Genomic DNA, 24,027 nt, shown 5'->3' with positions numbered 1-24,027 from the left:
AGGAAGTGGCCATGTACGTAAAAAAACAGAAGTCCATTTGAATCCATAGACATATCATGGCACTGCACAGAACAGGTATCTGAATGTTGCATAGGGCAAACTGAATTTAGTACAACTAAACTTCTAATTGTTGTTGTTTATAGATCCTCTAACTCTTGACTTCAGATCATTTCTGCTCATGCTAGAAGGGTTTTTGGTCCACTTTATAGCAAGTAACAAAAAATGAGTTAAATGTGCTGACTTCAATATTAATTTTGCATGTGATTGAGCAGGAAAAAGGAAGTTGGAGGATCTCCTAAACTCATATGCAGGGTAACAGTAGCACAGCCAAAAATAAGATTTTTATTCATTCTTCATTACTAGATGGACATTCTGTTAGTAAAAGGGTGAATGGCCTTTTAGACCATAGGCACAAATTTTTAATGCAAATAGGTTTTTGTAGTCAAACAAATGTTTTATATAATTATGAACTATGTAGAAAAGCTCATCCAATGGCAACAGTTTCTTAAGCCTTATTAAGGAATGAGAGTGGCAGGATGTTGATAGTACTGATAACATTGATGACAAATATAGTGCTTTCCTTTCTCATGCTCTTTGAATGTTGTTTTCCATTAGAGTATTTTACACAGGGTAATAGCTGTAAAAGGCAGCCTGGGTGGTTGGTTAGTGGGATAAAGATATCATGTAAAAACAAAGTGGGAATTATATCAAAATATTAGAAGTAGTCACAATCAAGCTACAGTAGCCCATTACAAATAGCATTGTAAGGTGCTTAAAAATTTTATTCGGAAGGCAAAGAGTATGTGGTATGCAAATAGAATAGCTAATTAATTGGAGAAAATTAAAACTATATGGTCAGTTGTGAATGAAGTGCCTGGCCAGCAGCACAAGGTTGACACTATGAAGTCAGTTTGTAGTAAAATATTTCTGTTACTGATAAGTCAGATATATATAGTACTTAACGATCATTATCTGGGCATTGCTGGTGAATGAAATAAAAACTTAGTTTATACAGGGAATCATACAGCTCTCTTGGAAATGCCTTTCCAAAATTAATGTCTGAAATACTATTCTGTGACACTGACGAGAGGGAGATTGAGTCAATAATTAAATCACTGAAGACTGAGAAGTCTCATGGATATGATGGAGTGCCTAGCAGAATATTTAAGTACTGTGCTGTACATGTTTGCCATGTACTGAGCCATATTTGTAATTTTTCCTTTAAGAATGGCCAATTTTCTGAACGATTAAAGTACTCAGTAGTAAAGTTGATTTATAAGAATGGAGAAAGGAATAATGTAGACAATTTTAGACCTATTTCTAAGCCATCAGTGTTTGCTAAAGTTTTTGAAAAGGCTTAGTATGTAAGGATAATTAATCAATTTATTTCACATAATTTGCCATCAGATGTACAGTTCAGCTTTAGAAGTGGTTTAACAACTGAAAATGGTATACTCGCTTTTCTCTGGAAGGTACTGGATGAATTAAACAAAAGGTTTCAAATGCTAGACATCTTTTTTTATTTAACTAAGGTGTTTGTGTTTATCACAAAATATTGTTCCAGAAGTTGGACCATTATGGAATACGGGGAGTAGCTCACAATTGGTTCGCTTCTTTCTTTAACAACAGACAGCAAAAGGTCATTATTGATGGTGTTTAGAGTGGTTGTGATGTGGGGTCTGGGTGGGGCATGGTCAAATAGGGGTGCCCCAGTGATCAGTACTGGGGCCACTCATACTTCTTATTTATATAAATGATATGCCCTCTAGCATTACAGGTAATTCTAAAATATTTCTGTTTGCTGATGACACTAGCCTTGTAGTAAAGGATGTTGTGTGCAACTCTATTTCAAATTGTGCAGTTCATGACGTAAGTTCATGGCTTGTAGAAAACAAACTAATGCTAAATGACAGTAACACTCAGTTTTTACTGTTTCAAACACACAATTCAACAAAACCTGATGTTTTAATATCACAGAATGGGCATATGATTAGTGAAACTGAACAGTTCAAATTTCTAGGTCTTCAGATAGATAGTAAACTGTCATGGAAAGCCCACATTCAGGATCTTGTTCAAGGACTTATTACTACCATTGTTACTATTTGAATGATATCTAAAATAAGTGATAGGCCAAGACTAAAAATAGTCACCTTTGCTTCTTTTCATTCACTTATGTCATATGGTATTATATTTTGGGATAACTCTTCCCACTCTCAAAGCATATTTTTGGCTCAAAAATGGGCAGTTTACGAAATATGTGGTGTAAGTTCGCTAACCTCTTGTCGACCCTTGTTCGCTAGTCTGGGTATTCTGGCATTGGCTTCTCATCATATATATTTTTACTGTCATTTCTTGTTAAGAATATCAACTTATTCCCAAGAATTAACAGCTTTCACTCATTTAATACTAGGCAGAGATCCAATCTGCATTTGGATCACACTTCCTTGACTCTTGTGCAGAGGGGTGTGCAGTATATTGCTGCATCCATTTTCAATAATCTACCACAAGAATTCAAAAATCTCAGCAGTAATCCATGTGCTTTCAAATTGAAACTGAAGTGTTTCCTCCTGGGTCACTCCTTCTATTCCATCAAGGAGTTCCTTGAAAAATTAAGCTGATTCCTGTGTTATATTGTTGACTGCATTTACATACACTTATGACATGTCTTTTTTGGGTTTATAAACATTTTATTTTATCTGTTATTGCTTTTATGTTGTATTTCATGTTCTGACACATTTCAGATTTGCTCCTCAATTTGGTCCTACAGAACTAGACGTGTAAAATAAAGTAAAGTAAAATAAAATAAAATTTCTGTCAAAGACTATTGCTGGGGATGAAAGTTGGTGCTACCAGCATGACCCTCACACAAGGCATCAGTGTACTGAATGGCTGAGTCCTGGATCACCAGCATTGAAGTCAAATGACAACTTTCAAGGACAAAGACAATGTTGATTGCATTCTTTGATAGTAAAGGATTAGTTCACCTTGAGTATGTTTCTCCAGGACAAACAGTGAACCAAACTTTTACACTGAAGTCTTGAAGTATTTGTGACAAGCAATGCAATGTTGCCACCCTGGTTAGGAGCCAGGATTATTACTTGGCAAACACAATTTTCTAATCGTAAAAGAGAGAGAGAGAGAGAGAGAGAGAGAGAGAGAGAGAGAGAGAGAGAGAGAGAGAGAGAGAGAAAATCTGCCCTGGAACTTTTATGACCTCGAAATACTGTACATGAGCTGTTAAATCTTGTTTTTGACACTTGCATGTCATTTTTGTTTGTTATAAATTCCACAGTACGAGCTGAAATGAGTAGAGTTCAAACACTGTGAAATGATTTTCAAGAACATTGTCCATTTCTATGATAATGTCTTCTGATGTACTATGGAACTGGTGAGAGATATGGCTGGAAAATATTTGCCTAACAGTCCAGGTCTTTCATTGTATGACTACCACACATGTCATAATGTTTGGATGGCTGAGTATGATTGTGCACTGAAAGTCAGAAAACAGGCTGACAGGATCTTCCAGTGGAGAAAATTGTTGATTTATTTTGCAGTACTAACATTTAAGGACATTTTCCAATCACATTCACTGATTCAATACACTGCACTAAGTACATAAAGAGATCAAAGATTCTCCAAAATAGAAGTTCCTTCATACACACTAAATACAACAGGGAAAAAACGAGATTTCTTGGTATAGGTTTTCAAATTATTTGTTTTACTTTGCTGCTACTTCTTTTCTCGCTGAGTTACCTCATTCACTTTTTGCTCCTTTGTTCCTAACTATGCAACCATAATGTTTGAAATTCATAAATACTATTAGACTGGAGTACTTACTTCCACAGACACTGCAGTTTGTGCAGTTTGTGACTCTAGACCTTAAGTATATTTATAACCACTTTATATTATTGGTTTTAAATGTAGGTGTGTTGCTTATACAATTGACAGTTACTAATTGTTGAATAAATTATAAATAATTACTGACCATTTGGATCCAGAGGAATGACATCACGTGCATTCAGAACTTCAACACAAAGGGAGTCATGGTTGAAGTAAGCACGCACTGAAAGAACGCCGTACTCGGTGCTTTCTGTTGCCAGCTGATCTTGCAACCGTTGTTGGTAATACAGGTTTATCAGACCTTCTGTGTCTGTCTTGTGATATTGCAGACGTTGTTCCACACTCCAATATGTTGCTGTTATGTACATCATCATGCATTAATAAAACAAAATTTATTATAAAATGGAAGTAAAGACTTAATATTAAAGGAAATTGAGACAAAAACTGTACTGGTGAAATCAGAAATGCAGTGCACTTCCCAAGCATGCAAATTAAAATACTGTATTAAATTCTGAGTTTCACAAATTTGAAGCAAATGCACAGAAAAAAGGCAAAAGTAAAAAGGATTAACAATTGTTCTACTTCTTAATAGTTAAATACTAACAGAGAATAAATCAATCATGATAGAGCAACAGAATATAAATTCATCTGGCTCCATTGAAATCTCAATTACTTCTTTTTTTTATATATTTCGCTTCCCTTGATGACAGTGTATTATAACTCTTCCCTTTTGACTTTAATAGTAAAAGTTTAAGCATGTAAATGTTATAAATTATATGTTTCAGTTATCTATTGTAACTTCCAACAGTGATGAAACGAATGAAAAATAAATACTATAAAGAATTAGTACTTTTAGCCCTCAAATAAAACTTAAAAATTGAAAATGTCACGTTTAATTAATGGACAATGCAACACTGGTGATGAGGATTTAGACTCATGGACACAGCAGTGGCAAAGCAACAAGATAACAACAAGAAGCTGAACTACAAAAGTAACAGATGATCAACCACTCACCAACAACTAGTGACATAAACAGTCACAGTGTCACCTAAACTGACAGTCCCAAAATACCCTTTATTCTGAAAAATCAACAGTTGGCAAATGTATCAGCATGAAAGAGAATAGACTGAGAAGTTCAAATATTTTTTCTATTCTGGTCTACTCACAAAGTTCTATGTCTTTTTTGAAAGGTTTGTTCTCTAAAGTATCTTGATAAACTGGTGAAATGTTAGCAACATATCATGATCTTAAAATCCACATTGTGCACTGTCAACTCAGATTCTACAGATACAAAAAGCAACCATCAGTGTCATATCATATCATACATGAGTGGACTTTTTAATTAAAAGGTATAGTAACTTTATGTGCTGACATGACCAACACAAACATGACCTGTTACTAGATTACAATCTACAAACTGCACAAGATTTTGAGTTAGCTACAGAAATGAAAAAAAGAATATTGGCCAGAATTCCACAACATGCTGCAGTTCAGTTGATTAAACTGAATGAACATAAAGAGCCAGCTCAGTAAAGCAGGAAGTTCAAGAGAACAGGGGACAGTATTCAGAAGTGACAACCTTAACAGAAGTCTTACAGTGCCATAGAAACAGTGTTATTATGAATATAATTCATAGCTCTCCAAAAGCTTCTTGGTTGTACATCCTCAATGAAACCCTCTTCTGTCTTATTCAGACTGTTTTGCAAAATAGCCTAAACATAATTGTTCCCATGAATATGCAGCATGCTTCCATTGCAAGTAAATTGGACAAAGTTTTAAGTGATGAAGTGTGTGTAATTATGCACACAGAAAAGAAATGACCTGACTTAATGATGCTGAGCCATGAGATTCTCAAAAGTTATTAGTTAACTTGCTGATTATGAGAAAAAATATTGTTTCAGATTGATTTGATGACATTCTCATCATTATAGGTGCAAACACCTGCCAGAATCTTCTGCAATTCCAGCTTCTGTTCCAAGCTGTTTCTGAACTGCAGCCTACAGAACTGACTGTTTTACCAAAAACTGACTAAATACCTGAGATGTAGACCTAGAAAACAGGGCATTCTCTTAATGCAAAAACATCTTCGGGAACTGATCAAACAACATTCCTCCACAGGATATAAAAGAAGACCAATAATTTATTGAGAAAGTTAATTATTAAGCCTGGCTTAATTCTGACATTGTGCAAAGTTCAGATTCCCTCAATAAACATAAAAAAAGGGAAGGCAGTCCACATAACCTGAAAATGAGAGAGACATTGTCACTTATTAATAAAAGCATTTTAGCAACATATTCAACCATAAAGCCACTAATACTGGCCATAGGCAGCTCACAATAAAGAATAGAGACAGTTGAATCAAATAAATAAAAGATCAGTCCAAACACTCAATAGAGATTTTATTTAAAGAATCTTTTATTCTGTGCAACAAAATTACTCAGATATACAGAAAGTGGCACTTAAAATAAGCAACACTAGGAAAAAATTTCAAGCATATATTTCTATGGGATACATTTGTACTTAATAATATACCATAAACTTACACTGGCATTATTCAGCTCCTGCTCATCATTGCCAGATAAAAACAGCACAATGCCTACATATGTGGGCTCTATTTCTATTAATCTACAACTGTAAGATTGTCTTCAAATCTGTATCACACCACACTGATGGAGATGCTCTTTCCAGGTCATTTGTGGGCACCAATATTGAATTTGATAAGGAAGAAATCATCTTCCAGAGTGTTAGCCAAGCAAGATATGCATTAGTGCTTGGTGATTCTTGGGGAGGGGGGGGGGGGGGGGTGCTCAAGTGTGTCCACGATTGTGTATAATGGTGACAAAGGCCGTAATGGTCGAAAGCTATGATTGTAAGAATCTTTTTTTGTGCCTATCTGCAACTCGGCATCCACTATATGATGAATAGCAACTTTCCTTTTCTAATATTGTTACATTCCTTCCTGGATTTCCCATTGTTTGATGGTACACTCCAAATGTATCTCAGACTCAGTCTCAATTTGTGTTTTGCTTTTATCCTGCAAAAATACTTTGGTGATTCTCATACTGTGTTAGTGAGTCTCTGCTTGGCTTTCAACCTAAATGGTACTGTGAACAGCTGATCTGATGACAATCAATGGCGAAAAGTGCATAGAAAAATGTTAGAATCATCATGTAACAAAAATAACAAACAGGAAGCAAGAGTGAAAGATGAGTAAAACATAATTTGCTTGTAATAATTTATTCCTAGTGGTAATTAAGTTGTGCAATAATGGTGTGTATTTATACCTAAAACGCATATACTTTGACATTAAATTCATTGCATACTAATTGGGAAGGAATATTGAACATGAAAAATCACTCTGGAAAGAATAATCCTTTTAGTTAAATCAGAAGCACACTTCCTGTCTGAAGAATTTTCAGTTATTACTTCTGCAGTTGCAAATAAATCACAGAAATGTATCCCGGAAGAACCAGGGACAGGTTTGCCAGAACATCTACCAACCCAGTTGTCATCACCATTAAGAGAATGCTTTGCTCTGGAACATCATATTATACTCTGAGAAAGAGCTCTTGATAGCAATGAAGCATCACTCTCATCTCATGGTAATTCCACACAATCTTCAGCCCAAGATTCAATCACTGCTCGAAGCAGGTTATTGGAATACCTTCCATATGGGAGTCAAGGTTTGCCACCATGTTTGCTGGCCAGTAATCAATAAGAAAATCAATAACACAGAACATTGAAACCAACTAATGACATGCACTTTCTAAAGTGATTTCTTATTTAACACAACCAGCAGGTGTATAGGACTGCATTCACATCAACTTTGCAGGTCCTTTTTTCAATGTCATGTGAATCACAGTCTTTAGTCCTATTCTAAATTGCCATACATAAATTTGCCTACAAAGTGAAATGACAGAAATGACTGCCCAGGCCCTCACACAAATATCATCACTGAAGATCTTCCTCATATATTTGCATCTGACAGAGGACCACAATTTACATTTTAATAACTTGAATACAATGTATTAACATCCCACTATAATACATTTTATTCAAGTTATTAATGTGTCTATGTTCCTCTAAGAACTGATGGAACATTCCATAAATAGTAACAATTTACATTGTCAGCCTTCTTCATCTTTCCCAGACATAACAAAATTAAACATCTGCTTCCAGCTCCTTTTCTTCTGCACTCAAATGGAGGAGCTAAACAAATGGTCTGGATGCTTAAAGATAACTTGAAGATAACTATCTGGCCCACATCAACTGAAGATGCTCCAACAGAGTTTTTGAACACATAAAAGGCCACCATCATCAACCAGTACAGTGCAGCGGAGCTACTCTACAGCTGAGCCCTGATGACTCTTCTCCACCGACTATATCCACAGATGCATGACAGGACACCATCTAGTCCATGATTCTCCAGCAGAGGCACAGTGTCCTCATCACTATGGACAAAATCTATGGTGGGTACCTCCACAAATATAAGAACATGAAGCTATCACATGTTTTCCACATAAGCATAAAGCTTCCAGTGGCATTGATGTCATAATCTATTTGACATTGCTACCAAAACTGTATCCTGTACCATCACTGGCAGAATATGAGTTCTAGAGTCCCTCCCCCCTCCATCTCATACCCCAAGCTCCCTACTCTGATCTGACAGCGGGCCACATTGTCTTTGTCTTACTGGAATGTTGTAAAATGAACTTATTGTTTGTCATTTGTTTAGCTGCCTTCACAACTTTTTAAAATATAGCTTTATTATGTCTGGCCTACTCAGTGAAATGCCTACTTTTATTATACTTCAGTTCACTGTGGAGTTGCCTCTTCTTGACACGAGCAATTTCTATAACCTGAGTTATCCATATAAGATTATTATTCATCTTATTATATGTAGTTCTAAATGGGTAAGTTTCCCTAAATGTTACAAGACAGCTACTTAAAAAGTTATCAAAGCTACTACTACTTGAAATTTAGCTGTCATAAGGCCATTCTGCTTCTCTTAATGTATTGCTAAATACAATTGAATTTTTTAAATTGAGGTTTGTTTTTATATTGCTTTTGTTACATGAGATTTCTTTGTCAATGTATAATGCAGAGTGATCAGAGATTACTAAATCTAAGCAATATTTATAAATACCTTCAAACATATAATTTGTTAAAATATCATCAGTACAGGTCACTGACTGCATATTATGTCAGAGAATTTGGACACATCATTGCTTTGAACTACAATATTAATGTTGAAGTCAGCTGCCACTACAATTTCCTTCCTTTTTTTCTTTATTGGATTTTTCAAGCAGGCACTGAAATCTGACCAGAAAAGCTTCAGTAGTAGCCTTTTTGGTACTCCGTAAATAGAAACTACACTCCTGGAAATTGAAATAAGAACACCGTGAATTCATTGTCCCAGGAAGGGGAAACTTTATTGACACATTCCTGGGGTCAGATACATCACATGATCACACTGACATAACCACAGGCACATAGACACAGGCAACAGAGCATGCACAATGTCGGCACTAGTACAGTGTATATCCACCTTTCGCAGCAATGCAGGCTGCTATTCTCCCATGGAGACGATCGTAGAGATGCTGGATGTAGTCCTGTGGAACGGCTTGCCATGCCATTTCCACCTGGCGCCTCAGTTGGACCAGCGTTCGTGCTGGACGTGCAGACCGCGTGAGACGATGCTTCATCCAGTCCCAAACATGCTCAATGGGGGACAGATCCGGAGATCTTGCTGGCCAGGGTAGTTGACTTACACCTTCTAGAGCACGTTGGGTGGCACGGGATACATGCGGACGTGCATTGTCCTGTTGGAACAGCAAGTTCCCTTGCCGGTCTAGGAATGGTAGAACAATGGGTTCGATGATGGTTTGGATGTACCGTGCACTATTCAGTGTCCCCTCGACGATCACCAGAGGTGTACGGCCAGTGTAGGAGATCGCTCCCCACACCATGATGCAGGGTGTTGGCCCTGTGTGCCTCGGTCAAATGCAGTCCTGATTGTGGCGCTAACCTGCACGGTGCCAAACATGCATACGACCATCATTGGCACCAAGGCAGAAGCAACTCTCATCGCTGAAGACGACACGTCTCCATTCGTCCCTCCATTCACGCCTGTCGCGACACCACTGGAGGCGGGCTGCACGATGTTGGGGTGTGAGCGGAAGACGGCCTAACGGTGTGCAGGACCGTAGCCCAGCTTCATGGAGACGGTTGCGAATGGTCCTCGCCGATACCCCAGGAGCAACAGTGTCCCTAATTTGCTGGGAAGTGGCGGTGCGGTCCCCTACGGCACTGCATAGGATCCTACGGTCTTGGCGTGCATCCGTGCGTCGCTGCGGTCCGGTCCCAGGTCGACGGGCACGTGCACCTTCCGCCGACCACTGGCGACAACATCAATGTACTGTGGAGACCTCACGCCCCACGTGTTGAGCAATTCGGCGGTATGTCCACCCGGCCTCCCGCATGCCCACTATACGCCCTCGCTCAAAGTCCGTCAACTGCACATACGGTTCACGTCCACGCTGTCACGGCATGCTACCAGTGTTAAAGACTGCGATGGAGCTCCGTATGCCACGGCAAACTGGCTGACACTGACGGCGGCAGCGCACAAATTCTGCGCGCCTAGCGCCATTCGACGGCCAACACCGCGGTTCCTGGTGTGTCCGCTGTGCCGTGCGTGTGATCATTGCTTGTACTGCCCTCTTGCAGTGTCCGGAGCAAGTATGGTGGTTCTGACACACCAGTGTCAATGTGTTCTTTTTTCCATTTCCAGGAGTGTACAACAACATTTATGTCCCTTCACCCAACACAACAGCTTTCAAATACACTCTCTTCAGTCAAATAATTACAATCATTTCATATTTTATATCAGAATGAGTACATATGCAAGAGCATCCACATGGTTGCTCTTGAGTACAAAAGCTGTTGACTATTTCAAAATTTTTGATTTCATTAAGTATTTTAACATTATCAGCTGTAAGCAAATGTTCATTGAGGCAAATAATTTTGTCATTTTTACATTCAGAAAGAATAATTTGAAGTTTGTCAACTTTATAACTTTTGTTTGAAAAGACAGTACTTAGGCCATTTATATTCCAGTGCATTATGTACAAACATTCTTTCTTATTTATTATGTCAAACATATTATATCCTTGGGAGTGTTCAGTCTTGCCACTATTTTTTTTAGGAATCACTGTTTCTCATCCATATTCTTTCTTGTAAGTTTTCCATGTTATTCAGAATTTGACATATATCAGCAAACATTTTACTAAGATTGGATCCCAGTCAGCTGAAGATGGATAACCTATAGTAACAGATTTTACTAAGAATTTTGCATCCGGATGTATTTCAGTGAAGGCCAAGCACTGTTGGCATATCAACAACATTATGAAAAGGGTAGATTGCTAATCTCTGTACAGATGACACACTGAGTTGCAGCAGGCACATTGAAAAGACTGTTCCACACTGAGCTTTTGGCCCAAGCCTTCTTCTAAGAAGAAAACACAAACACAAATTCACAAAAGCAAGCACACTTCACATACACTAGGCTGCTATCTTTGGCCGCAGAATGAAATTCTTGTGTTGAACAAAAGCAGCAGTTCACAATGGGATGGGGAAGGGGAATTGATAGTAGGGTATGGATGGAGAGAGAGAGGAGTACTTTCTGGTGGACCATGCATGAATCAGATGAGAGCAGTACAAGACTGCCAGGTACAGAGCCTGGAGGCTGTCAGGCATGGAGGGGAAGGGGATATGAGAAGTTGAAAATGAATGGAGCAGAGAAGGGGAAAAGATCAGTGGGTATGTTAGTAGAGAGCAGCACACAGTAAGGAAGAGAGGGGATGCGAGTTGGAAGGAGGCAGTAGGATGGAGAGGCACAGACAGTGGATTGAGAGTGTGGCGGCAGTAGGTTACTGTGGGTTGAGGCCAGGATAATTTTGAGGGTAGAGAATGTGTTGTAAGGATAACTCCCATCTGCAAAGTTCAGAAAACCTGGTAGTGGAGGGAAGAATACGGATGGCCTGGGTTGTGCAGCAGCCATTGAAATCAAGGATGTTATGTTCAGCTGCATATTGTGCCACAGTGTGATCCACTTTGCTCTTGACCACAGTTTGGTGGTGGCCATTCATCCTGGTGGACAGCTGTTTGGTAGGCATGTCAACATAAAAAGCTGTGTAATGACTGCAGCAGAGCTCGTATATGACATGGCTGCTGTCACAGTGACCCAGTCTTTTTTTGGCTGGCTTTAATTAAACAACTTAGCTTAGTTTAAATATGTCAGCAAATATGGTCTTGCCAGTGCATTTTGAAAAATAAAAAGTGCTTAGTATATGAAATAACACAATGTACATGATTGTGAAATAGGAATCCCTATGACCAATCAACATATCAAGAAGTATGATCAGTCATTTTTATCATGTTTCAATTTGAAGTACATAAGAAGAAAGACAAACACAATGGTAGTCCATATCTCTTTTCTGCCACACATATTCCAGTGAATTTTTAAACACAAATGCACAGTGTACCAGTATGCTGTAATTTTAAAGGACTAAGAGATCTATGATGGGTCTCCAATACACCCAGTTTAGTAATTCCTATCTTTCAGTTCCACTGGTCAAATTTTAAATTCTTATATGAAAAATGTACTTTTGCATAGATAATTAGATTGGATGATGATTTTGTAATTTTTCATATGTAATGACAACGATTCTCAACACTATATAGGTAGCTGCCACTTCATAATTTTTTAATAGTTACGTTAAGCTGTTTATTGACTGACATACATGATTTCAATTGTTCCAGGGGTAAACCTTTCTGCTCAGCATGGAAGAAATCCACAAGAATTTCCAGTGCTTCATACAGTCGCTCATAGAACATGGGCATTTTGTCCTGCAATCAAACAAATACAATAATATTATGAACTTAGTTAAACAGATACAGTAATATTATGACTTGGTAAAGTATTTCTTTTGCTTTCTTTATAAGTAAAGAATATACTTATTGTTCTACTGGTATTTACTGAGGTCTACAAAATAATTTTCATATAGCACCTTAAATATTTCAGAGCCAGTTTATTAATATATTGTGATTAAATGGAAGATAATGAAGAAGGAATTATACAGTCTTAACAACCTAAGACAGTCAATGAAATATGACTTAATATGAGTTGAGGATCTGGCCTTGAGTACAGTAAATTACATGTGGTGTCCCACAAGGATCCATCTTAGGGCGATTGCTTTTTCTTGTGTACATTAATGATCTCTCATCAGTTACACTGCCAGAAGCAGAGTTTGTTTTGTTTGCAGATGACACGAGTATTGCAATAAATAATATGTCGAGTGTAGTTCTAGAAAGATCTGCTAATGATATTTTCATGGATGTTAATAAATGGTTTAAAGCCAACTCACTGACATTAAACTTCGAAAAGACTCACTATATGCAATTCAGAACCTGTAAGAGCTTTCCACCCAGCATATGCATAAAGTACGAAGAAGAGCAGATAGAAGAGGTTGACAGTCTTAAATTCCTGGGATTACAACTTGATAATAAATTCAGTTGGCAGGATCACACCACAGAACTGCAGAAACGACTTAACAAATCTGTATTTGCAATTAGAGTGTTAGCAGACATACGTGACATAAAAGTGAAAAAACTTGCATACTTTGCCTACTTTCATTCCATAATGTCATATGGTATAATATTTTGGGGTAAATCTTCAAGTCAAACAAAAGTTTTCAGAGTCCAAAAGCATGTAGTACGTATTATTTGTGGAGTAAACTCACGGACGTCTTGTAGAAACCTCTTCAAAGAACTGTGTATACTAACTACTGCTTCTCAGTATATTTACTCCTTAATGAAATTTGTCCTAAATAATATATCTCTTTTTCCAATAAACAGCTCAGTTCATACATACAATACCAGGAACAAAAGTGATCTGCACAAGGACTTAAAAGCACTTAATTTAGTTCAAAAAGGGGTCCACTACTCAGGAACACTCATCTTCAATAATTTGCCAGCAAACATAAAAAATTTAGTTACAAATAGAGATCAGTTTAAAAGGAGCCTGAAAGACTTACTAGTGGCCAACTCCTTCTACTCCATTGAAGAATTTTTTAATAGAAACAAATGATGTGTTGTATATATTTATACTATTAATATTGTTATTCCAGCTTTAAAAAAATTAAAATAAAAAATAAAAAAAAGGTGACATGTTCCACATCCACGAGGACCTCCTCCACACAGATCTATGGAACGAAAACTAATCTAATCTAATCTAATCTCTAATCAGCAAGAACACATTTGCTAGCTGGCTTTTTTTTCAGTATATCTCATGAAGTGAAACATATCTCTGCTTTTATAATGTATTGTTTAGCACTGATTTTTTAATGGTACATTCATGAATGTCTGGCAAATCTCATAAAATATATTGAATCAAGTCTGCCCATTTTTCGGCACTGTAAAGCAGGCTGTTCCTGATCAACTGTCCAAATGTGAAATGGTGGATGCTTGTGGATGGCCACAAGCAAATAAATCTTGTGAGTGGGCACACAGCAATGTGCTAACAAAACTACCATTTAATGATAAGGTACTAATTAAGAAAATGTGACTGCAACAGGTTATGGCGAACTGAAAAATTTAAATGAAAGATAAGATACAAATGTTTTATTGAACTGCAAATGTAGGCATTTCTCATTCTTTGCAAGTGATGAAATATTTGGTATCAGTCACAAAGATGTCACAAGAGGAAGAATGCTCTTCAGCATTGAATTATGAAGTTAGGAACTTTCTACTTTTTTTTTTCTTCTATTCAAAATGAAACAGAGATTATTCAGAACAGAATGCTGACCTAAGTACAGAAATAATGTCAACCATATTTTTATGTTGCTTATGAAATTTTTCTACATGTATGTCATCATGTCACCAGAAAACATTCATAGTGTCATAATAGTAGCTGTCATTTAGTAGAGTAATATTTTGTAAATTTGTTACTTTTAACAGCATTTCCAAAGTGAAAGTACGCAGGGAAATTGAAATAGTTTCATTTCATTTTTTTATATCATGTAGGTCATGAAACATTCACTCAAAATACTGACAGAGTTGCAGGAAGCATTGGGAATGAAGTTTGAAAAGGTAATTGTACTGACAAAGGCATGTAAAGCAGCAGAAATAGTTTAAGACTGAACAGCATATCTCTGGCATTCTGAGCTACAATAACTGCCAAAAAGCTACATTGTAGGAACATTTTGTGCATCTGTAGTCATCTTATTTTAATGACATATGACTTATTTTACACTTTGCCTTGAGCCAATAAAATACTGATTTTGTTCCAGTGCAATTTTTGAAACTTGAGTTATTTATTTTTACCTCTGTAATCATGTTTTGTATACATTTGTAATGAATGCTTCCTGGCACTGTTTTATAATCTGACAGTGAATTCACAGGTACTTATGCTAAATGAACACTTTTAAGTTAGTTATTTCTCCTAGAAATTGGAATGTATGAGGGAATGCACACAGTATAACATAGCATAACTTACAACAGGCTCTCGAATCTTAATTGATTGTCATTTTGCAGGGGATGTTTACACAATAAACAAGAAACAATGCATAGAAAGTGTATCATAATAATTAAATATTGATTTTGCACAAGTGATTGAACAAGTTCTTATTTATAAACATCCTACAAATTTTCAGCATTACACACACATGATATATGAGGCTTGTTCAGAAAGTAAGTGTACTGTGACCATAATGGACTGTATTTTTTACTTTTTGATGATTGGAAACAATGAGTGGTAGAGGGGGGATTCCATGACCAGAGCAAGCATCACAGGAAAACATTAGTATGCAAACTTCTCATGCTGTTATCCACTTCCTTCTCACAGAAGGAATAGCACTTACAGAAATTTTTTCTCGAATCACAACAGTATGTGTTTAAGTTGTGTGGCGAGTTTAGTGGAGGTACAATAAATGTTCATGATGAACAGAGGAGACCTTCCACTCTGACTGATGAAATGGTGCAAAAATCGAAGGAACTGTTCGTAAGACTGCAAACTGACAGGGGGTGAAATTTATGCAATGTTTCCACAACTGTTCGGAACTCTCTTGTGTGAGACAACCACAAAAAAAAAAAACGTTGGGATGATGGGAAAAAAGTGCACAAAGATGGGTCCCAGAACATTGGCAGTGCAGCATGAGAAAAACTGAGTCAATAGCGGCTGTTAGTTTCTCCAGCAACTTGAATTGGAAGGTGGGATTTTCTGTGCTCTACTGTGACTGGAGACAAAACATGGGTGGCTCATTACATGTGTGAGACAAAAAGACAATCATCACAGTGGCATCACACCAATTCTCCATCTGCCAAAAAATTTAAAACCACAATTTGTGGCAAAAAAATCATGGCCTCAGTGTTTAGGGGACAACAAGGCATCATTGCCAATTTATGCCTCAGGACAAGACCACCACTGCAGAATGATATTGTGAGAATCCTCTCTCTCTCTCTCTCTCTCTCTCTCTCTCTCTCTCAATTTCTCTCTTTTTTAAGTAGCATTCAAAATGAAAGGAAGGGATGCTGACAAGAGGAGAGGAAGCCCATCCTCATACCTCATACAGCCTTAGCATCCAAGTTACTCTTGATCTAATTTTGTTGGGATGTTTTGAACCACCCCCACTATTCCTGACTTGTCGCCTTCAGTTTGTCATCTTTTCACTTCCCTGAATTCCACATCAGTAGAATTAAATTTTGAACCAACAAGCAGGCATAGAAAGAGTTTCTGAAGTGGGGAAGAAGCTGGTGGGAGAATTGTTTGAGGAGAGCATAAAGAATCCTGTGCCATGATTCTCCACATGCATTGAAAGGGATGGCGATTATTTGGACAAAAAATTATGAAAAAGTGTATAAGCTATATCCTGTAAATTTTCTCATATACACTTATTCTGAAAGAATATAAAAATCTAGTACACTTACTATCTGAACAGGCCTCATATATAGGCTTGCTATTTGTATATTTTTACTTTTTGTGTGCATATAAAGACTATAGAAATGAAACTCTCAATTAAGCACACCCCGGCACTGCCATCCATCTGCTGACCCAGCTCTAGCAATGACACCTGCCACACATCAGACAACAGTCGCTCAAAATTACGTGGCAGAAGTGCCGCATTAAGGGCAACAAGATGTGCATCAAGGTATTCCAGTAGTGGTGAAATGGCTTCAGAAGCTGGTAAGGAGTCGGGTGACCATGCCAGATGAAATGTTGCTTTCTTCAGGGCTGGCCGCATCTGTATGGAAAAGCAAACATGTTACAGACACTGTTAGTTACAACTGCAAAGAGTAGTGAAGAAAAATGCACCTTTAATCAGAACAATGATTCTTGTGCCTAAATAATAATCTTCAAAGTGTTGGAAACAAAAGCTACTTCAGCAGGTTCTCACATCAAAATGGACAGAACAGGAGAGTTAAAATCAATGTAGAACTGATGAACAAGAGAAGAGATGTTATAGAAATATTAATCATGAAGGCAGAAAAAACAAGGCCATTAGAAATGGTGGTGAGCAGTGCAGTACCTTATCAACAAAATGTGATTGAATTCACAGAATGTGGGTTGAATCCCTAACATCTTGTGTGGTGAGGGCATGTAACACTATGATTATAACTGTCTCTCGGATGACAATGTTGAAGTCAGTGATTCTTTTGGGTCACTTAATAACTGTAAAGTATTTATTTGCACCTGTGTTATCCTTTCTCTTCCTGTGATTTCTGTAATAGTCCATAATAACCCAAACATAGAACTAAGAACTCAGTGCAAGCACTAATGTCAGGAGTCTGTAAAAAGCAGTTACTCATTTGTCACACTATTTAGAGGAAACATAAAAGCCTTACTCCAACATTACGCACAATGAATGTGCATCAAGATTTATCACAGTGTTCAGGTTGGGACAAATAAGTAAAAAAAGACAGGCTGAATGATGGATAACTATGAACTTGATGGATGTTAAAATAGTGTATGACAAATTTCTGCCAAGACTGTTGTTCATTTACACCAGCTATTAGCATGTTACTTTTGGAGTAGCCAACACCCTAGTTCTGAACTAATAGAAGTCACAAGACTTTAGGTCACTAGTGTTTTGACTCCTGCCACAGTCAGTATCAGCAAACAAACGATACTGTGTCTGCCAACACTGGAGTAGTCACTGCTCATTTCTTTTTCTTCAAATGAATGATGAAGCTTTCTCTGGTCCACCATGTGAGCTACTTATGATTCCTCAGAAGAGGACAATTAATACTTGCATTCTCATAAATGATAAAAATAAAAAAAAGAAGCCAGAATGTGTTAGCATAACAGCTGTACATGTAAGGATGGCACTGTTCTTCTGCCTAATGGAGTCTATGTACAATGGAGTATGTTTCATACATTCCCTCCAGTCCCTCTGACACAAGGTCCAAGAAAAAGTATATACACAGCAGAAACGTTCATATATGCAAAACAATAATACAAAGATAAATAAAAATACCGGTGAAAATAGGGGAATACCAGCACTCCAAATTCTAGTACCTGAACAAAAAATTAAATGAGAATAAGGAACATTTTTGGCATGGTGTATTATAGCACAAATGTTTTTTATCATGAACTGTGTTCTTGAGCTGTGACAAGATATATTAAAATTGATAGACTGTGGCAATGGATGATCAATTTACTATAGATGCCTTCTTGCTCTCTGCAGAAAGACAGGCATGGCAGGACACCTGTGCTGCATCATAGAGAAATGTTTTGAACTGTAAATGGAAGGCTGCAGATCTGTGTGAACTCAGATAGGCCCTGTAACTGGACATATTTAATGTTACATAAATTAGCATCATCAGTCTTATTCCTCATCTGTCAAACCTCATATTTCAAGCTAGCAAATGGGAATTTGGTCCTGGTGTCAGCTGATAGTTTGTATAGTGCATACAGTGTTACGAAACATTGTATGTATTATATGTAAGGTGTTTGCAGTGACTGGGAGTGAGAAATGAGTAAACAATGAGGCATTAGTCTTTTAGAAATCAGTAAACATCTTATTGTAATTTTGTTGTAAATTAATGACGTATTCAGAAGAATGTGTCTTGCATATTGTACAAATAACTTTAATCATTACTGTTTCTTTGTACATGTGCAGTGTACCATTCGATGTTGAATAAAGCTATTATTATTATTATTATTATTATTATTATTACATTATTGAATAACTTACTAATAAAACACTATTGCACATTAGTGAAAAAATAAATGAGGTAGCAATGTTCTAAACAGAGTAGCCTTCTATTTCAGAGTGTCGAGGCTCCAATCTTCATCCAGCCATCCTGATTTAAGTTTCCTGTGGTTTCCATAAATTATTCAGTGCTGGGATGGATTTTATTGTTAGGCCAGGACTGACTACTTGTCATATCCTTATCGTGCTAGACCTGTAACTATGCAAATGTCTGTATATGTAAATTACTTTATTTTTTTAAATTTTAATACCAAGACATGCCCAATATCCTTGCAAAAGAGGTCTATCAATGAATAAAACAACTGTTACATTGACGACTACTACTACTACTACTACTACTACTACTACTATATCACAACAAATTACTGTGAAGCACAAGAATATGTCTGTACTGAACTCCTTGTCTACCGTTACTGAATTAATCAATATTAAGGAAATAATTCACAGCATAATGTTTAATAAACAGTCATGTCCTAGTATGCCACATATTGCTCCATAGTAATTTTTAGCAGTCTTCTTTTAATATAGTATTTGATCTGTGCAAATGAATCCCTTTACTTAGTTGCCTTGCATATTTATCACGGCTTCAGTTTTTGAGATCATATTCCTGTTGGAAATTCAAGAAGAAATAATAATTTAACTACCGATCTGAATATAATGCTTCAAGGTGTGCTGCATGGAATGTGAGTAGGAATTAGGATTGCTGTCTAGTGTGCTGTGGGCTTCCATTAAAAATGTGATCACATGTAAATTTTTGTTATTTAGTATTTAAAATTTCTGGAAGGTTCTCAAAATTTCTCATGTTTATACTATTTGCATATTCTGGAATAGCCCATGTTTGTGTAAACAGTAGCACTCTCTAACCAGGAAGCAGCTGTGCATTGATGTCTGTATTAAAATTGCTTTCAGTTCTAAGTGTTGTACTTAACTGATGTTCCTACTTTTGGATTTGGACTTGATTCTGGTTACTACATGACATTGTTTGGTGGAGAAACCTAGCAATTCAAAATATCTAAATTGGTTCCAGTTGGGTAATGCAAAAGCATTCACATACACAAACAAAAACTGGAATACAAGCAGTACATTGTTCCCAAGATCCATGTGTATTCAGGAGACCAATGTATGCCAAAACATCAGTCGACATCAGGCACCCATCAGTGTATTCCAGAGATGTTGATCAGAACCTGATGAAATGGATGAGGAGATTTGACCAAGTTACCAAATACAACAGGTGGGATCACATAATGTTTTTGGCAAATGTGTACCATTACTTGAACGTCACAACCTATCAGTGCTTCAACAATGAAATAAAGAAGCTCAATAGCTGGGACAAACTCCAGGTCAAAATGAAGGAGTGGAAGAACAACTGAAGAACAGGGCCAAATTTCACATTCAGAATGTTTTTTCGCTATACCTCACTGTGAAACCGTATATGACAGAAGCTGACAAAATCACATATTTCATGATCAAGAGCTGCCAGGGCATTGAGGAAATGCTATGTTCAACTCATGAATGTGGTCTCTACTGCTGTTGTGGGAGCCACCATGATCTCACCTCTCTCATTTGCCAAGTAGTATGAGGAAAGATACAGCAATTTATAGCAGCTAGAAATATCAGACAGGGTATGCAAGAGATAGCAGCCTTGAATGTCAACTCCAGACGTTGGGAGATAATAGAGAATGTTGAAGAAGAAATGTGTTGATCTTCAGCGTTAATCTCCACCACCTATTGAATGCATCATGAAGAACGAACTCGACTAACTTGTACTTATGCAGCAGCTGCAAAATGATATTCCACCATCTGACAAACACTGGTATATCTAACTATTCTGCCAAGTGCAACAAACCCATAGAAGAACAGATATTTGGAGGATGAAGGATAACATGCTGGTATCTTTCTACTGTGGGGCCATGAATACACGGTACGCTACTGCAGAGAAAGATGACAAGTGTTTGATCACTATAACACCACAAGAGAATAACTATCACAACAGTTCTATTCATACCTGTCACCTATAGATGATTAAAATCAAGCTGGATTAGGGTGCTCACCAATTTGACATAACCATTTCCCATCACCATACAGAGTTAGCAGCCACTCACTTAGCCACTGACCTGAGGAAAACTGAGGCGACCATCTATGGAGCTGAGGACATCACAGATGAAAATCCTCCATGAACAATAGTCACCAAGACACCAGGAAATCTCATCAATGGCATCTTCAAAGGCCACACAGGTACTAGTGCAGGTACTAGTCAATACAGGGGCTTCTTTTCCTATAATGTTGAATGCTTGTCATTGCCAACTGAAGAAGACTATGTTTGATAACAAAAGATTGAGCCGAAGGTCACAAACATGAAATACATCCAGGAAACTTGAACATGTGTTGCAGGAATAACATCAATGGAAGAACACAGTCCTTTGAAATTGTCTCTTCAAGATAATGTGGTCATAGCATTATTCTCAGGTGGAACTTCTTGGATCCATCATGCACAGTCATAATCAGAGGAACATCAGAGCTCCAGACTGACAAATCTACTACAGTAACCGTAAGTTCCAGTTGTCAATCAAGATGCTCAATTAAACTATGGAGCTTTCATAAATTGCAAAAAGCTATTCAGGTTCAGAAAAGAAATCTACTCAGGCTCACAAAAGAAGTCTACTTGCAAATAACAGTCATGTAGGTGGTAAAAGAGGACTCCCGTATGTTAATTGTCATGAGCAGCCATAACTCTTTCCTAAAGGTATGTGCTTGGGAACAGCCACACCTGCCCATGGTGTGTAGCTTGTAACAGGACACCCTCCTGTAGCATTACTTTTCCTCAAAAGTAGTTGTCAATACCAGAATTATTTTTCGAATTTTAGAGAAGGTCAGTATTATCACAGTTGCTTTTCTGAAAACTTTCACATAATTTTATGCACAGTATGTTGTATTTCAAGCTAAAATTTACAAAAATCAATTACTTTATAAAATGTTTTAGTCCTGATGTTATAATCAACAAGTACTAGTTCTGAATGTACAGTTAAAATTACTTTTTTGGAAACATTTGAAATTACTAACTATTTCTTTTATTAATTACACAATACTGTACTGGTTACTATGTTTATTTCTGGATTCATTTATGAAATAATAATTGAAATTAATAATGTAACTGAAACATGAAGAAATTCATTTGTTAAGAAAAATAGTGAACCCTTTGAATATGGTGCGAGTGTGAGAGCAGTAAGCATGCCTCTGTTGTGACCAGATGTATTTTTGTATTTGTGCAAACAATGTAATTTTGGCTTTGTTAATGTGAAAAATCGAAAGACTGTATGCTGTACTAAAATCTGAGAAAATACATTAACATACAAAAAAGTTCTGCAACACCAATCTTCAAATTTATTTAGATCAATCCAACTGTGAGGACCTTAAATGTGACATTTTCAGCTTCAAGGATCAGACTCCTAGACAAGAAGAACTGAAGTCAACTTTACATGATGAGCTAAGTAAACTAGAAAGTTTCTTGTAATCTCTGCTCCATGCAAATCTTCATAAAAGACTAATGTGGACAATATATTTAAAAATAAAGATGCAGTAACTTACCAAACGAAAGCGTTGGTATGTTGATAGGAGACAATAAAAAACACACAAACACACACACAAATTTCAAGCTTTCGCAACCCACGGTTGCTTCATCAGGAAAGAGGGAAGGAGAGGGAAAGACGAAAGGATGTGGGTTTTAAGGGAGAGGGTAAGGAGTCATTCCAATCCCGGGAGCGGAAAGACTTACCTTAGGGGGAAAAAGGGAGAGGTGTAATAGATGGAATTAGGAAGGAGGGGGTAGATTACAAGCTCAGTGCCATTGATGAAGGATCATACTTTGTTACAACTACAGACAAGTCAGTGGAGTAAGTTACTATCAAAATGCCAACAGGATCTGACCTAACTCAGAAGCAATGTCAGCTAGTGTTAGCCATTCTGCACCAATTTTCTGATGCTTTCAAATCTGGACCAGGAGGGGGTAGAGTGTGGGGAGGGGTGATGACAGACCAAGAAGCCTAAGGTAAAGTACAATATCAACAGGGATAAACCACCAATTTGCAAACACTAGTTTAGAATGTCACCAACTGAATGACAGAGAATCTGGGAAGACATGGAGAAGATGCTTTATGGTGACACCATTGAACTTTCAGATAATCCTTGATCCTCTCCTGTGGACCTTGTGAGAGAGATGGCCAACACCCTTGATTGCTTGATAGGAGCACAATATTTCTCGACTATGGACAAGAAGCAGGCTACTGGCAAATCCCTAACATCTTGTGTGGTGAGGGCATTTAACACTATGATTATAACTGTCTCTCGGATGACAATGTTGAAGTCAGTGATTCTTTTGGGTCACTTAATAACTGTAAAGTATTTATTTGCACCTGTGTTATTCTTTCTCTTCCTTTGATTTCTGTAATAGTCCATAATAACCCAAACACAGAACTAAGAACTCAGTGCAAGCACTAATGTCAGGAGTCTGTAAAAAGCAGTTACTCATTTGTCACACTATTTAGAGGAAACATAAAAGCCTTACTCCAACATTACGCACAATGAATGTGCATCAAGATTTATCACAGTGTTCAGGTTGGGACAAATAAGTAAAAAAAGACAGGCTGAATGATGGATAACTATGAACTTGATGGATGTATGACAGAGAATCTGGGAAGACATGGAGAAGATGCTTTATGGTGACACCATTGAACTTTCAGATAATCCTTGATCCTCTCCTGTGGACCTTGTGAGAGAGATGGCCAACACTCTTGGTTGCTTGATAGGAGCACAATATTTCTCGACTATGGACAAGCAGCAGGCTACTGGCAAATTGAGAATGGTGAAGCTGACCAGGAAAAGACTGTGTTAACAACACATGATGGCCTCCATGAGTTCAAAT

General features: G+C 37.3%; 1 protein-coding gene across 1 annotated transcript in view; it reads right to left on the bottom strand.

Annotated features, from left to right (window-relative positions):
- Positions 1-24,027, bottom strand: part of LOC126353909 (BAI1-associated protein 3) — a 1,859,046-nt gene that overhangs the window by 71,635 nt on the left and 1,763,384 nt on the right. Inside the window, exons 26-28 of the mRNA XM_050003139.1 lie at positions 16,923-17,138; positions 12,642-12,747; positions 3,986-4,195 (exon numbers count right to left, since the gene is read on the bottom strand). Coding sequence (XP_049859096.1) covers positions 3,986-4,195; positions 12,642-12,747; positions 16,923-17,138 — 532 coding nt within the window. The remainder of the gene's footprint in view (positions 1-3,985; positions 4,196-12,641; positions 12,748-16,922; positions 17,139-24,027) is intronic.

This window comes from Schistocerca gregaria, chromosome 3 (assembly GCF_023897955.1).
Source record: "Schistocerca gregaria isolate iqSchGreg1 chromosome 3, iqSchGreg1.2, whole genome shotgun sequence".
Taxonomy (NCBI): Eukaryota; Metazoa; Arthropoda; class Insecta; order Orthoptera; family Acrididae; genus Schistocerca; species Schistocerca gregaria.
The sequence above is the reverse complement of the archived record's forward strand: the minus strand, read 5'-3'. Positions and strand labels throughout refer to the sequence as shown.